Source organism: Lepidochelys olivacea, assembly GCF_965140295.1.
Source record: "Lepidochelys olivacea isolate rLepOli2 genome assembly, chromosome: 2".
In the NCBI taxonomy this organism is placed as follows: Eukaryota; Metazoa; Chordata; order Testudines; family Cheloniidae; genus Lepidochelys; species Lepidochelys olivacea.
This window is the reverse complement of record NC_140412.1, coordinates 237,618,349-237,635,323: the sequence shown is the minus strand read 5'-3', so window position 1 is coordinate 237,635,323 and position 16,975 is coordinate 237,618,349. Positions and strand designations below refer to the sequence as shown.

The 16,975-nt window shown below is 39.7% G+C and overlaps 2 protein-coding genes across 7 annotated transcripts in view; one reads left to right on the top strand and one right to left on the bottom strand.

Moving 5' to 3' along the window:
* MASTL (microtubule associated serine/threonine kinase like) overlaps positions 1-8,819 on the top strand; it is a 47,588-nt gene extending 38,769 nt beyond the window's left edge. For 3 of the 4 annotated variants that reach the window (XM_084618383.1, XM_084618381.1, XM_084618382.1), the window contains exons 10-12: positions 4,205-4,318; positions 4,406-4,507; positions 6,533-8,819. In XM_084618383.1, coding sequence (XP_084474509.1) covers positions 4,205-4,318; positions 4,406-4,507; positions 6,533-6,690 — 374 coding nt within the window. In that variant the 3' untranslated portion in view covers positions 6,691-8,819. Of the gene's footprint in view, positions 1-4,204; positions 4,319-4,405; positions 4,508-6,532 lie in introns of those variants that run through there. The other variant, XM_084618384.1, reaches the window with a different exon arrangement.
* Positions 8,820-8,956: 137 nt separating this feature from the next.
* ACBD5 (acyl-CoA binding domain containing 5) overlaps positions 8,957-16,975 on the bottom strand; it is a gene marked incomplete at its 3' end in the record, with an annotated part of 57,629 nt that continues 49,610 nt past the window's right edge. For 2 of the 3 annotated variants that reach the window (XM_084618390.1, XM_084618392.1), the window contains 3 exons: positions 16,548-16,598; positions 16,129-16,238; positions 8,957-13,901 (listed from right to left, as the gene is read on the bottom strand). In XM_084618390.1, coding sequence (XP_084474516.1) covers positions 13,889-13,901; positions 16,129-16,238; positions 16,548-16,598 — 174 coding nt within the window. Of the gene's footprint in view, positions 13,902-16,124; positions 16,239-16,547; positions 16,599-16,975 lie in introns of those variants that run through there. The other variant, XM_084618391.1, reaches the window with a different exon arrangement.

Sequence of the window (16,975 nt, the reverse complement as noted above, 5' to 3'; positions counted from 1 at the left end):
CTTAGGACTCAAGGCCTCTGATCCCAAACAGAAGTTTAGCTGCACATCAACATCAGAGAGCTAAGAGCAGTTCGCCTTGCTTGCCAGATGTTCTAGACCCATCTGGAGGGCAGATGTGTGTCAGTATTGACCAACAATACAACAATGATGTTCTATATAAACAGACAGGGTGCTCACTCCTTTCCTCTATGCACCTGGCCACCATCTTGGCTTTCCATCCAGGTTCAGCTGGCTGATCAGTTTTTGCTAACCCCATGGTCGGCCGCTTCCTCAAAGGACTGGATAGACTGTACCCTCAAGTAAGGCAACCGATGCCCATGTGGGATCTCAACCTAGTGCTATTAAAACTGATGGGGCCTCCCTTTGAGTCCCTAGCAACATGCTCACTCCTTTACCTTTCCTGGAAAATAGCGTTCCTGGTGGCTATCACTTCAGCCAGGAGAGGGTCTGAGCTTAAGACCCTGACTTCTGAGCCTCCATATACTGTCTTCTATAAGGACATGGCGCAGTTGCGACTCCACCTGACCTTTCTCTCAAAGGTGGTTTCCCAATTCCATGCAAACCAGGACATATTTTTCCCAGTTTTCTTTCCTAAACCTCACGCCAGCAACTGGGAGCGAATGCTTCACGCCCTGGATGTCAGGTGAGTGCTAGCCTTTTACATTGAAAGACTGAAGACATTTTGAAAATCAACACAACTCTTTGTTACAATTGTGGAGTGGATTAAGCGACTTCCAGTGTCATCCCAAAGAATTTCTACATAGATCACGGCTTGTATCAGGGCATGCTACGACCCAGCAAAGATACCTGTCCCTTCACTGACAGCATACTCCACAAGGGCACAAGCATCCTTGGCAGCGTTCCTAGCGCAGGTTCTCATTAAAGACATCTGCAGGGCAGCAACGTGGTCATCATTCCACACCTTTACGTCGCATTACTCCATTACACAGCGGGCTAGAGACGATGCTGCATTTGGCAGAACGGTGCTGCAGTCTGCGACTCGCTGAACTCTGACCCCCTCCTCCTAGGAGATGCTTGGGAGTCACCTACTTGAAATTGACATGAGCAAGCACTCAAAGAAAAATGGGTACCTACCTTCTTCTTACTGTTGTTCTTCGAAATGTGTTGCTCATGTCCATTCCAAGACCCACCTGCCTACCTCTCTGTCGGAACAGACTGGCAAGAAGGAACTGAAGAGGTGGTGGGTTGGCAGGGACCTATATACACTGCTATGAAGGCACGATTCCAGGGGGCTCCACAGCCGACCCAACAGGTACCTCTAGGGTAGGGGGGTCTCAAACGCAAATGACCACGAGGGCCACATGAGGACGAGTACATTGGCCCGATGGCCGCACCACTGACCACCCCCCAACCGGTTTCCTGGCCCCATCCCCACTCCACCCCTTCCCTGAAATCCCCATTCCAACTCCTTCCCTGAAATTCCCACCCCAACTCTGCCCCCGGGAGGGGTGCGGCAGGGCGCTCAGGGGATCGGGGTACAGATGGGGTGCAGCAGGCGGCTCAGGGCAGGGGATCGGGGTACAGATGGGGTGCAGCAGGCGGCTCAGGGTAGGAGTTTGGGGTGCGGGGTGTGGCAGGGGGCTAAGGGCAGGGTGTTGGGGTGCAGGAGGGGTGTGGGGTGTGGCAGGGGGCTAAGGGCAGGGTGTTGGGGTGCAGGAGGGGTGTGGGGTGTGGCGGGGGCTCAGGGCAGGGTGTTGGGGTGCAGGAGGGGTGTGGAGTGCGGCAGGGGGGTCGGCTGCAGGAGGGATGTGGGGTGCAGCAGGGGGGTCGGCTGCAGGAGGGTTTGGGGGGTGGGTCCAGCCCTGCACACACTGGGGGAAGGGCAGGCTTCCTGCCCGGCCGCCTGCCCGCCCTGCTCAGCGCGCACCAGGGGCAGAGCAGGTTCCTTGCCTGCCCGCCCCCCCAACGCCGCTTCAGGAAGCAGCTGAGACCTGGGTTGGGGGGCACAGGGGTTTGTGTGTTGCCCTGGCCACTCCTCCAGGTACCTCCCCAGAAGCTCCCAAGCTCCGGTCCGGAGCCGCTCTTGGTAAATGCTGGGGGAGGGCGGGGGTGCCGCGGGAAGCTGGCAGGCCGCAGAAAATAACCCCGCGGGCCACGTGTTTGAGACCCCTGCTCTAGGGGAAAAACCTTCCAATGCCTGTGCATGCGGTGCACACACGCCTACTTGGCATGGACCTGAGCAACACATCTCAAAGAGCAACAGTTAGGAGGAGGTAGGTAACCGTTTTTTTTATTTTTATTTTTATTTTTTTGCTCCTCTCCAAATTTCCTAAAGCATATTTAGGTTAACCCCTTTTTTAAAAAACAGTGTTTGTAGTTAGTGACTTAAAGTTCCACCGTATATTAAAGCAATGAGCAAGAATTAAAATACTTCTCCAGTGTCAAACATAATTGATAATATTTAAATGAATGTGTGCAATAATCTTACTATGGTTAACTAATTGTTTTTTTACATGCAGGGATTCTGATGTCTGGTGAGTTTGACTATAAAGGAGTGTTCAACTAAACTATGAACAGTCAAAGTATAACTAGATCACATTTTTTGAGTGAAAGTTATGTGGCTAAATAAATTGCACCTGAAACTCTATATAGCAATAAGAGAACCACATAATAATGCATGATGCTACAAGAGACTCAAGTTATAGAGAAACTTTAGTCTCCCTGTTACAGGCCATTGGAGGCTATGCTTACACCCTTCAGATGAAAGTCACTGCACACCACTTCTAAACACCTTCTCGCTATCTGGAAGTAAGCCACAAAAGTTAAATAAAATTGGAAGAGATGATGGTGAAAAATGATCATTCAGGATGATTGGTTGGGTTAAAATTCTCAGCCTTTCTGGGACAGCTCATAGTGTCTGTTCATTTATGTGGTTAAAAAGGTAGAGACGCCAAAGAACTGCATTTGGCTTTCTTGCCACAAAAATAGATGATAGGAATTAATTTCTACTTAAAGGGTTATGATAAGACTATTAAAATGTCTCTAGACCATGAAACATTTTCCTTAGTATTTTGTCCAGAGTTGTGATCTTATTAGACTTTGACTTGTTTGTAATTTTTCCCAAACATCCAGGTATACTGGATGTAGTAGATGGGATCTCATTGCTTTAGTGTGCTGAGCTGGGAGAGGTGCTCGGATTGCTGTGTCCAGCAGGGAAACTTTATAACTGACCTATCTGGTTTAGTAAGACTACAATAGGTTAGAAACATAGGAAAGTTAAAATTATCAAAAGCATTTCCTTTCTACCATGGAGGTGATCTTTTGAAAAAACTTTTTTTTACAAGCCTGGATTTCTGTGTAAACCAGTCTTTGCACCAAGTGAATCCTGTATTCTTTATAAGGTGGATTGGGCATGGCTTAAAGATGCAGAAAACAGAATGCATGTAGCTCTTTGACTAGTGGTGTCTGAACTGCTTTGCCTGCTTGTTTAAGTGAGTTGACTGCATATGTTCGGCAAAGGCTGTACGCGTCCCAGAAAAAACTGTTTAGAAACACATGAGAGCAGATAAGTAACTTTGCATTGCTGTAATGAACTTTAGCACAGTAGAACATTAATCCATTTTCTTGCATGCTGGCTCATCTCTGCAGGCTGTGCTCAATATTGGCAGAAACGGGTTTAGGTTATTGAAAATAAAATGTCAATATTTTGCGCCTGTGGAGTCGCATCAAGCAACTGAAGTGATAACGTAATATGTGGAATTACAAGGTTCACTCAGTCTTGCATTCCAGAGGAGCTGAGAAATTACCAGTGACTGTCTCCTACCACAAGAAAACACTTTATATGAGAGAGGCTATAGACACTCTCAGACTAACTTGTACAGGAGTTTGCAATTCTGCTATTCTTACACTCTTTTGCCCACAATAAATGTTACTCTGAATATTAACATGAAGCTACGAACATAGTGACTTTTTAAAATAAAAATCCTCCTATAGTAAACCATTTTAAATCTCCTGCCACAATTATCAGAGTACAACTTGTGTTTTGTCTGTTTCTCAGTATTTCATAATAAACTTCCTTTCCAAAAAGCTTTTCAGGATTTATAATTTTTTCAAAATTCTGCCACTTTTAGGCTTTAAATGATTTTATTTGCAAGTGTTGTTGATCCTTCATGCATAAGTTATAGTACAGCTTATTCAGCAACTTCCTCCTTATGCTAACTGCCTGGCTTTCTCACTTATTCAGGTCCTGCAGTAGATTGGTGGGCTCTCGGAGTTAGTTTGTTTGAGTTTTTAACTGGAATTCCACCCTTTAATGATGAAACACCACAACAAGTCTTCCAGAACATTTTGAAAAGAGGTAATTGATTTTCTCATCAAAACTGATGAATTGAAAGTTGGCTGTGCTATTTGAACTGCTGACAAATCTGTGTCTTTCTGTTTGTAGATATTCCTTGGCCTGAGGGTGAAGAAAAGTTGTCCAGTAATGCCCAAAATGCAATAGATATTCTTTTAACCATTGACACTACAAAGCGAGCTGGACTGAAGGGTCAGTATTTATTAAACTTTTTTCGTTTTACTTTTGTGATAAATTGCATATTTCAAAATGTCACGGTCCCTGCTTTGGCACTGGGCTTGAGTGCTAGAATATGTTGCAAATTATGGTATCCACTATGCTACTGGTGTAGACTTTGTGCTAATAAAAGGTTTTATGCTGTTGAATAAGGAAAGCAAATAATGATTTTTTACTTTGTTATATATTCACGCTACTTGTAATTAATGTTTAACGTCATTCATGTGTAACTTTCCAAAGTGCAATCTATCCAACTCTTACTGAAAACAGATATTTAGTGTCCAATTTGTCTGTCCTCCCAACAAAAGATTGTTGAGCTCTTGTTAGTGTATTGCCTGGCATTATAACCCAAAGTATAAAGTATATTATGCTTTACATCGATCTTAGAAAAAGGGGGAGAAATCCTTGGAGAGGAGCAATTGCCTTTGAGACCTCTGGAAGGATTAAGTAAAGTCAAATTAAAGTGATGATCCCTAACAAGAACCAATGGCTGGAAGCTGATGGCAGACAAATTCAAACTAGAAATAAGTTTTTACACAATGATGGTGATTTAACATTAGAACAAATTACCGAAGAAAGTGGTGGATTCTCCATCTCTTGATGTCTTTAAATCAAGACTGGATGCTTTCTGGAAAATAAGCTTTAGCCAAACACAAATTATTGGATTAATTACAGGGATAGCTGGATGAAATATAATGGCCTTTGATCTACAGGAAGGTAGACTAAAAGATCTAATGGTTCCTTCTGGCCTTAAACTCTATTGAGACTTGCAGTTGTACCTCTTTAGCTGCATTGAACGCCATTCAAAGATAGGCCAAGATGTCTACTGTTATGTCATTTTCCTGAGATCAGCTGCCATTGCAATTAATAATACATTCCCTGTCATAACATAGTCAGAAGCCTGACTGGTTGAGGAATCCAAGGAACTTGACTGCCTCATGTGGTGCTGCTGGCCTGCCACAATCACTTCAGTGATATTTTCAGATGAGAAGTTAAAGTAAAGGCTTTAGTTTCAAGAACACTAGTGTCCAAAGTTTTTGTTCCTTGATTGGTTGGACTGCAGCTTATTGCCAGTATCTCTCCCTTTTAAGGGAGACATTAACAATCCTCTAATAAAGGGTCCAGGCATTCTCCCAGCCTTTTAGCTTTAAAGCAGAGTCCTCAAATTTTTGACATATAAAAGTTCTATTTCTCTGACATCAACTTGCCCACATTTCACACATTGTATTTTGTTATACATTTGGTAACCTGGCTAGTACTTGACAATATGTGTGTAGAGGAAGAGTTTGAAAGTTTCTTCTAGGGTGACTCAAGACATCTCACATGATGAAGGTAGAGTAGGCTAACAGATGTTCTTTCAAATCAGAGGAATCAGATTGGAGGAGGGAGCCCTGCTAGTGAATCACCAATCAGATTACAGGATTTTCTGATTATCCTGCCTCCAGCAGCTGGGGAGGAAGAACTCCATTGTCTGTGGTCTCTTGATCAAACTAGAGTAGGTTTTCAAATAAGTGGAATTAAAATTTGTCTCTGCAGATGCCCTATCTTGGAAAGAGATTTTTTCCATTTCTTGTATGATGGCCATTCTATCACATTTCTTACAACCTCCTTTGATCCAGCATCTGTGCCAAATGTAAAATTGCTCTCTCTATAACTGAGGAAAAGGTTAGCTTGCATGGGAGTAATCTGATCCCACTGGGAGTTGTTGGCTGACTTTCCCACACAGTAGTATCCGATAAACCACCACTCTTTCAGTCAGTCTTAAAAGTGAAGTGACTGTGTTTCACCATCATCTTTGTCAGTCGTGCTAATCTGTGTGCAAATACGTCTCCTTAACTAAACGCCGTTTGTTCTGTCACGGACTGTTTGTAATGTAGGTTTTTGAATGTCCAGAAAGGTAAAACACACCCAAACAGCTAACTGGCATCATGTCAATGAGGTGGCTAAACTGGTTGTTCAGAGGAGAACATTCTTAATATTTTATGTAAACTTTTGTTTTAGAGCTGAAACATCATCCCCTCTTTCATGGTGTAGACTGGGATAATCTTCAGAATCAAACTATGCCTTTCGTACCTCAGCCGGTTGATGAAACAGATACCTCCTACTTTGAAGCTAGAAATAATGCTCAGCATCTGACTGTGTCTGGATTTAGCTTATAGTATTGAGAAAATGGAACTTTGTCCATGGTTTTGCACATTTGTAAACTACCCTTAACACTAGTTTGGTCTTGGTTTTCTTACCAAACGTCGTTTTTTAAAACAATTGGTCAGTCTGCTTTTAATTTGTGTATCCTTTGTTCTAAAACAAAGCCACTATACAAAATGTTCATTAATTCCAAATGGCTTCTTGTTCTTTTTATTTATCCTACTTTCTGCACCTTACTGAGAGCCTGAGTATGTATTTGTAAAGTTAGTAATGTCACTTTCACACTTGGCAAAATATTTCTCTTGCTGCTGTGGAGTACTTCCAATTTGTTGGGGCTATTTTGCAATTAAACACAACTGAGTGGGAGCATACAATGCGTTATTTATCTGGGGTTCAATATGTTCATAGTCACATTTGTGATAGGAGCTTTCAGACCAACTTGGAGCTGCATCCATAGTGAAAATGGAAGTTTTTTAGGTCTCAGGGCAGTGTAAAAACATCTTACTCCTTAGTGGGATGAGAAAAGAGATGTTTTTGGCATCCTTAGGTCACATACACTGCCTGCTCGGCTGATGAGATATCAGTGTTGTAAAACTTAACTGTATTTTTACTGCCAACGTTTTTTCCCTGGCAAATGCACAGAGTAAAGGAATCTTATAGCAAATTAAAAAAACCAAATAGACTTTGTTTAAATTTTCATACTGAAAAGACTTTGAATGCGTTATGGGATGATAGACTGAACAGTATTTATTTTAGTGACCCGTTTATTTTAAATTTAGAAGATCTGAGGAGATCTATTCGGCTTCTTTCCTGTGTCACTCTGCCAGATGTTTAAAAAAAAAAAATCTGTTTGCTAATGAAAACACGAAGTATGTATATTAAAGTCTATATAATGTATTGCAAATTGGTTAATTTGAGAACATCATAAGTTCAATTTCAATAAAACTTGAGTTAAAATTAGGACTTTCAGTACTAAGCATTTTAATGAAGAATCTAAGCTATATTTTAATAGATTGGGAAAATACATAGAGATTATCTACTGCATTGTGGAGATTGTTTCTGATAATGCCTGATTTTTGTCTCTGTTAAAACTGTTTTCCTTTATCTTAGATGGGAATCACCATTAAACAAAATTTGTCTGTCTTTTAGTGCTTACAATTTCATTCAATTAATTATAAGGTTTTTCGTTTCCTGCTTCAATGCCTGCTGCAGTGGGGGTGGGACGGAAGGTTCATGCTGTACCATGGTGTAATCCAGCTGCTGTATCCCAGAACTGATCACTATGCTAGCAATCATCAGGTGGCTTTTCAGGGTGTTGCATGGAACTGACATTTCAGACCAAGTAAGTGGATTGATGACCATTCATTTCCCATGCTTCCTTGCACACAAGGCTAGTGAATGGAGCGTGAACTAATCCAGAGTTGCCAGATTTCCTGCTCCAAATAGCCAAGAAGGGTATGAGAGAGAAGAATCACCCTATGTTTTGTCCCAGAAGCCGCACAAGAGATCAAACAGTTGCAAAATGTCACAACATCAGAATTGTTGTGACATGTTTGCATTGTAATTTACTGGGGATTTGTGAAAACATGGTATGATGAACACCTTGGAATGTTGGGATGTCAGAAGCCACACTATAGTTCGTCGCATTGACTGAAATGTCTCCCGATTTCTGCATACTTGCAGATCACTGAATCTAGTTTGTGCATGGATCAGCAATTTAAATAGTGATGGTTTTCTAAATGTTGAATATAATAGGTATTTATTACTGCACATTATTAACGGACTATTTTTCTGTCAGTGAGAGAAAGCTGCAGATCATAACAGGTCCTTTATTGTAAGAGAAATGTAGCATTTATATCCAAATATCCCAAACTCTCAAAAAAATCTTAACCTGAGACGAAGTACAGCATCTGAAAATGTCACTGGATTAGTTGTTTTTTTTTTTGCAGAAGTTAGGAGTTAGAAAACTAGTCTTTTAATGAGAAATACAGCTTTATGGTGCACTATATTATCTTTCCATAAAAGTCTATTAGCAAACTGTTCAAGGTGAACACCAAAACTAAGTTTTTAGTGTTCCGCTATTAACGGAAATTGAAATAGGCTGTAACTATCTATTAGCATAATTAGTTCATGCTGTTAGTGAGGGTTTTGGTTTTGTTAGGATGTTCTGTTGAATGTACCAGCTTAATTCTTCAAGAAAATATTTAACAAAAAATACCAAGATTGCCTAATTTATAAAGGATCACAAACTGATATGAGTTTTTATTTAAAGATTTTTCAAATTAATTACAATGTGCATCATGAACTACAGAACTATTTGAAGTGTTTAATCATTTTTACATAGTCTAATGCATTAATATAAAACTAGAAATCAAACCACTGTAAAACATGTATAAACAAGAACCGTAGTATCCATCCATTCTGTTTCAAAAACTATCTCAAGGAACCCAGTTTAGATGTTTATATATTTTACCATAATAAAGTCTTGCAAGTCAAAATGACAGAAATGGGATTTTTTCATTACACTGTATGTAAGTTTTGTAGACAAGTCAGAGAGCAGAGTGTATTAATATGAATGGTATGCGTTCCTTATAAAACATTGCTGCACAGGGTCATATTTTTCTTGGTCTGTACAGCTGAATATGAAATTTTCATCTACTTCTATTGAATATCTTGATTTTTTTTGTTACTGTGCAGACATCATGGAATTAAGACTACATGTTGACTAAGCAAGCTGATCCAAAAAATGCTTTCTTCAAAACTATTTTAGCTTTATCCTTTTATCATGTATTGTTTCAAACATTTGTTGTTACCCATTTACCACCTCCCAGTTTCACATGACGGAGGCATAAAATAAGAGGTTTGGAGGCCTTGGACAAATTTAATCTTCCCTTAACTAGTTATCTCAATCATAATGAGTGCATTAGAACAGGCTTTTTGGTCCCTGGATGCTGTGGAATGCTGCCTCTGTGGTCTGTTGTGCAGCTGTTAGGCCAGCAGTTTCTTTTAAGGCCCTTAGGTTTCCATGCACTCCATATTTGTTTGTTAATCTATACATAATTCCAAAGCTACCACCTGACCTCAAAGTCATCCTAGTTCATGTCAACTGGACGGAGGGTTAAGAGGTGCTAGACTAAAAAGCTCAAGAAATGTCAAGTCCACTGAAATCTCTACTTAAAGGGTCATGGCTCTCAGACACTTAGCTCTGTAGCCAAAGTCACTACTATTACTACTAATCAGATTGAGAAACTTTTCATCTATATGTGGCACAGACAGTTAGGGCCAAGAAGCTTTGGACTATTGACTACCTTTCTGCTGATTAAGCCCAGGCTTTAGTAGCCTTGAAACCCTGGACACAACTATTAGAACCACTCCTGTACCTGAGAGAAACTAACCCATGTGCCTCTACTCAGTTCTGGAACTCACTTACCATCACTTACAAATGAGCTCAGTGGAATCTTTTAAGCAGCTGATGTTTGTTCAAACTCTGACTGCTCATTGGCTGAATTTACCCAGTTTGGTAAAACAAAACATTCTACTCTGTTTTCCATTGGATGCTGGAACCTGTCCTTTATGAAATTGTGTGAGCTGCCGGCTAGCACTACACTGTACTTGTTTGTTTCATAGTAAGGTATTTTTGATAAATATCTCTTCTACATGCAGCCTTAGATTTCATTTTGATGCTTCCCCTCCCATAAACTTTTTTGAAACCTGTATAATAAAAATAAACCTTTTAAAGTTCTCAGCAGGTGCACCATTTACATGTGCTAATAAGCAAGTACCACATTGGGGTTCAAGTGATGGACCAGTCTGTGAACATTTTATATAGGGTACATGGTTGAGAGAAGTTGTTTGTTGCTGCATGCTTTGCTTCCACCTCCAACCTCTTCTCTCCCCCCAGATATAAATAACTACCTAGAACAGAGAGGGTCAGTAATGTTATTGAGGAGGAAGAATCAATTTGTAATGTTTTATCTAAGTGATAAGACATTCTGCAAATACTTTCATAAATTACTCTGCCCCATGCAGTACTAGTTTATTTTTAATATTTTTCTGCCCTCTTCACTTGTAGGCACTGCGCCATTGGCCAATCATGTGGCACCCTTCCCCTCCCCTCCCCGAGCCCATTCTATACAGCGAGTAGGGCCTAGGCTTTCATTTATGTTCTGCCTTCTGCTCTGGCCAGGGGAGAAAAGCACTGATGATGCTGCTGCTGCCTTGATTACAGGGTCTCCAAGTCTTTTGCCTTCTGTGACTACCCGTCTGAGAGAGCAGGCTAATCTCCTGGTCACAGGAGCTGGGTTTGGTGCTACGGGTTGCTTGTTTGTATTTATCGTCTTCTGCTGACCTCTTGCCTTCCCTGACATCAGTATGCAAGCTGCCACTGTTCCTAGGAGCCATCTCTCACTTTGGCTCCTACTATGCAATCTGTGCTGGAAGTACCACACCTCTACATGACTTTGTAGTTACTGTGATGAGATCTAAGTAAATGAAAACAACCTTCACTATCCCCAAACCCAACTCTGGCTGCCAGCAGCTAAGATTTAGACAGCACCAGTTGGAGTAGCATACTCAATGCACCCAACCACTCTGATTCATTCAGAGAGGCTTTCAGGAGTTAAGGCCATGATGCCCTTCTGTCATTTGTCTCGTAAACCAATATCTCTGGCCCTGTAAAGCAGCAGAAAGGAGTCTGTTACAGGTTTTTATGGAAAAGAAAACACTGCAGCTGAGTTGGAAAGAGGCAAGAAAATGATCTATGATGGGCCTTGTAGTTCCTCATTATAGCTGCTTGCTGGGTTAGGAGGTCCAGTCTCAGACTCTCACTTTAACCCAGTCACTTAGACCCTCCATGAGCTCCAGAGCCATATCTAGTGTGGGATATCTACTGAGGCTGTTAGTGCTGCAAGAGCACAGGGAAGCAGCACCAATGGAATTAAAACTTACAGGAACTTATTTCTTTCCATGAAATGTCATGGTGGGAGGATTGGTAGACACTTATGTACGGAGTACAAAATGATGCAGTAGTAAAGCGGATATTCTGCGTGAGGAATGTTTCTACATTTGTTAAGGCCTTTTTAAAAAAAGATGAACTGAGTTACTTTGTGCATGCACTCATAGCCAGGGAGAGGCAAGCAGTGTACGATGGGTGTGGTCATTTGCACCAATATTTGCAGTAACTGAGGGTGCAGTCACACACATTTTTGAAAAAATATGATAGCATAACTAGGCTTTAATGCAGACCCTCCTTGCTCAGTAATCTTAATTCTTTCACTGTCTACAATATGACAATCAACTATTTAAAGGGCGGGCAGAATAGCTTCATGGAGGCCTAGATCGCAACCATAGCAAAATTTCTATTGGAGGATTGGTTTAATTCAAATTTAAGCTTTCAGCATCTCCAGTCATGCTAGGTTTGTTTATATGTTACACCAAAACAGCTGCTTGTGAGGACATGCTATCAGCGATGTTCTCTTGTCACTCTTTATTTAGTAACTCAGTTTTACATCAAAGATGAAGATCAGAAGAGGGAGAAATTTTTTTTTTAAAGTATTTCAAGACAAGGTTAAAATCATGTTCTGTTAAACAAGGCAGAAACATTAAATCCTATAATTACATCTGTTTTATACAGTATAACTTGTAAGAAAAGTGCTTTCCAAAACTATAAAATAAAAGACTTTACAGGGCAGAAAGCATGCTTTATCCCAAAAGACATTTTCCATGAATTATTCATAATGTATCACTCTGACTGAAGAATGAGACAGCATAAACAACAGTGTAGTTTTTAAGATTCAGGTCTTAAATGTAGGTTATGGCATAATGGAATTTTTCTTCTCTTCATTGCAAATGCAAAGCAACCATTTTACTATATAGGTCTGATTTCTTACTTTGTACAGAAAATATCTTAATATACTGCTCACCTTCTCATAGATCTAGGCTATGTAACTTAGATACATATTTTAAAATCAAACTGCAAAGCATACTTCGACCAAGCAAACCTCACAAGACTGTAATATATTCACCTTTATACTGATCAATAAAATTTCTATGTATGAATAAATACCACTGGAAAGGAAAATCATCATCAAAATTAGGATAAATATTTTGGAAAATATTTGGATGCAGTGGAAGGATATGAGGAAAATATGGAAACAGATGTTTTCTCTCAAGTAGGTTTTGGGGTGGGAAAAGGCCACATAGATGTTGAGGCTAGATTAATTAATCTATCCTTTAAATTGACTACTACATAAAATAATAGCTTACACTGGACTAAACTTTGTAAAATCTTACAAATATTGGGTGTAGCTAGTTTTCATCTTGTATTTTAAAGCACTATGTGCATAAACTTCATGTCTCAATTAAAATGAAACTGGTTAGTAGTAAAGAACGAGACATGAATTTAAAGTATTATTCAGTGCAGCTTCTCTCTATGGCTCCTTTTCAGCATACACTGTCTATAATCTATCCCACGTTACTACCACGTCTCTAACATGCAAGATGCTTGGCTGCTAAAACTAAAGCGGTTTGGGGAGTGGGTACATATGGAAGTGCAATGAATGGCAGGATTATGCAGAGTCAAATATTTGATTCCACCCATGGCTGATGCACAAAGAAATGTACCTCACATCTGTCTAGCAGCAAAACAGACTAGTTGAGGCTTTCAGAGCTACATTACTACATGCAGCCTTTCAGCCACCATATAATGTACACACAGGACTTACACTGTCTTCCCAGTCACTACTTCTATCTCACAGTATGCAACGTGAAAGAAATCTGAGTTACTGCAATTGCAAAATCATCCTCATGTTAAAGTGACAGTTTTACAATTTTCTATTCCATAAATACAGCGGGGTTTCTTTTTACAAAGCTAACATCTCCCTCATTGTTAATTGCCATAAGAAAGATCAGTCATCTCTACAGAATGCCCAGCCAGAAATCCATTCCAAAAGCATAATTAATAATTTAATGTTCATGTGGTTTAAGGGTGGGATAATTATTTATTTTACTTGTAATCTAGAAGCAGTGGACCATTCAAGTATCAGTAATGTTAGTCCTTAAGTAGTTAGCTCACATGTAGTGCAAAAAATTACTACAATCGAAGGAAGATTTAGCCATCACAGATCCTGAGGTTCTCATGTGAATTCTGAATTCCTTCTCTCTCCAGGCTGTCCCAGTCCTAGCAGTCTTTAAGCGAAATCAAAAATTAAGTTCTCAGATCAGTTTTCTAAAGGGAACCAAACATGTAATTAGTTTAACCCCACTTCCTTAGCTTTTGAAGAAAAAAAAAATCGTAGTAGAGCCACTTAAAACTTACTTATGTGATGACTTTTTACTTACAACAGACAGGTTGTGAATATAAGCAATTAACATTATGAAACTAATTACACATTAAACCCCACAATTACTTGAAATTAGGTATAATATCCTCCCTTTATTCTTTTAGCATACACCATATATTTCTTTACAGTATACATTTGTATATTAAACAGAAAAAGGTGATCAAGTTTAAGAATGGTGCACAGGTGCTACGGGTCAGCCTGGGTGTTTTTTAAATAAAAAACGTAAGTAGGTTTTTTTTTAAATCATAATCCATACATTTATTATATTTGGCTGTAACTATACCTTAAAGGAATCTGACACTCTAGGAGATCTCTCCATTAAATTAAAACGAAGTACAAAAATAATATGAGGCACAATAGCAGCACCTTTTCTCCTCCATTACCACATAGCTCACCCCCCCCACCACCACATTGCCACTAACCAAAAGTAAAAAAAAAAAAATCCCTTTCAAAATCCCAGCCACCTCTGTGCTCCCCAAACAGATTGGCTTTGCAGCATACTGGGAAGATCAAGAGATTCAGGTAACTTCTGAATTCCAAATCCTCTGGAGTATAAAAATGATACCATTATGCAGCATGTCCATCCCCTCACCACTCTGTAGCTACGATCCTCAGCACAGATCTTCCACATGGCAGCACACTGCACTTGTACTGAACAGGTAGGCTGGCCCCTTTACTTCATTTGTTTTGTTTTTTTTAAATTAGTATAAAAATAATAGAATAAAACCTGTTGTCAGTGATGTTAGGGCAGTGTAATGCAAGTGTAGTATACTTATATTTGAGGAAATGGGATAAGAGAACCCTTAACTGGCAGTGTCCATTCCAAGTTTGTGCTAAAACGTGGGAGCAATGGCCATTTTTCAAAGTACAGATGTAGTTTGATCAAAGAATAATTTAACAAATCTAGTGAGAGAGATCTGCAGAAAGATGTGGAATAAGAAGAGTTTGGGATAAAGGATAACACCATCCTAAGACAATGGAGTCAGCAGTGAGGTCTGAGTCTGGATCTAGTGTTTAGAAAACACTAACTTGAGCTTTCCATGCTTAGATAGAGAAGGGAAATAGAGGAGATTAAGTACGGTGTGAAGGGTGCTCCTCTTAATTAAAGCAACGCTACTGTCATTTAGCTAAAGGAAGCAGAAAAGAAGCCCAAGATCACTTGATCGAGACAGGACAGAGGAAGGTATTCAAAACATTGAAAAATATGTACTGTTATCAGAATAAAAGTAGTAATCCAGGTGCAGATGAGAGGACAGTGAGAGAAAGTAGCTAGAATAAGAAACTGAAAATTGAACACTCTGGAATTCTGTAAAGGAACTATCTCCATTTACAGGGAGAAATCTGTTTGCTAGGCAAGAGCAGAACAAGAGGATACCAGAGACTCCTGCACAACAATGGAGGTGGTTCAGGAAGATATTGTGGGCCACAGAACCTAAGGATGTCAAGCAGAAGGGAGCCAGCCAGCCTCAGACATATAAGGATAATACTCACTGGAATTAGTATGGTGTTTCATTTTGCACAAGGCTTACGGTTTGTCAGGTTAAGTTCATATTGCCCATGCAGTCAACTTAGCAGATAATTTCCTATGATGAAGAAATTTGCAGGGGAGTAAAGCCATATAGGTCACTTCCTGAAAATGCCCTTAAATTGCCTACTGCAAGGGAAAAGCTGTGGTAGCTAATTTTGAATTTCTTGCTGAACATCCATTCTGTTCCTCTTTGGGAGCAAGATCCCATATCTTCCTATTCCAGTCTCTTCCAAAGGCTCTGGTACACGGTTAGGTTGAGCACCCCATCCTTAGCACTGGGAGTTTCACTGGTACTTAGAGTGGAACTTTCAGCAGCTTACATCCTAAATAGTGAAAGCTCAAGGAAATGTAGGATTCTTTAGGGGCACTAGGTGTCAATCTACTTAATGTTTTGACACCGCCCACGTCCTCTATTCATGTTATACAAGCCTCATGCAATGTAAGAATATGCTTGTCATTGTTTATGAATGCAGAATCTTCGTTTGTGCTCATCCCTATGAGTAGAGTACTGTAATGTCTAACAAATGAAAACAAATATACAAGCACATGCTCTGTTGAGTAAAAGAATACAAATAAATCTTCACCTTCGCCTTCTTTGAAAGTATACATGCACCAACCACTGGGCAACAAAGGGCCATACAACAGCAAAGGCTAAAGTGCCGGGAGAAATATCAAATGGCCACCATGATGGTCCCTAAGCAAAACAAAATACAAATTGTGGTCAGAAATTTGTACCAGTACATTAGATGCTAGTACATAAACACACTTTAAATACTACTGGGTCAAAGTGCAAAAAAATAGAAACTCACATAGCAGAAGGAAATAGTTTACACTTCATTTTAAAAGTGATTTATTCAATCATTTCTTCAGAGACTGGATTATAAGACCTCTATTTTACTCCTTCTAGTTCAAGAGCCAGGCAAAATTTGAAACATGTAAGATATCTAAAGCCATTTTATCTTGTTCCAAACATTGCCTTCTACAAATATGAAAACAATCTTACCTTAGCAGATGAGGCAGGTTGTACATTTGACTGTAGCATCACAGATCTTGCCTTTAAATACAAACCAAAGCTAGTAAGTATCAAAATGGTACACTCTGACCTCAGATGGAAATTAATACAAATTTCTATAGGAATGCACTGACTTGCAATGGAAGGACCAACTAATATAGTTGACTTAATGTGTAGAAGTGACACAAACTCTATTATGGTGGAGACTAGATACAACTAGACTTCACAGCTGCAAAATAAAAGATTTGAAAATGTCTTTAATAACTTAATTATAGACCTAATTCTTGCTTTCTTATCTTAAAAAGCATAGAAACTATCCAAAATATCCCCTTGAGAGAGCTTTTCAAGGCATAGCTAGTTAAGCAACATTTCTTTATCTATTTTTTTCTTGGAAAGTTATATTTAATCTGGACAAATTT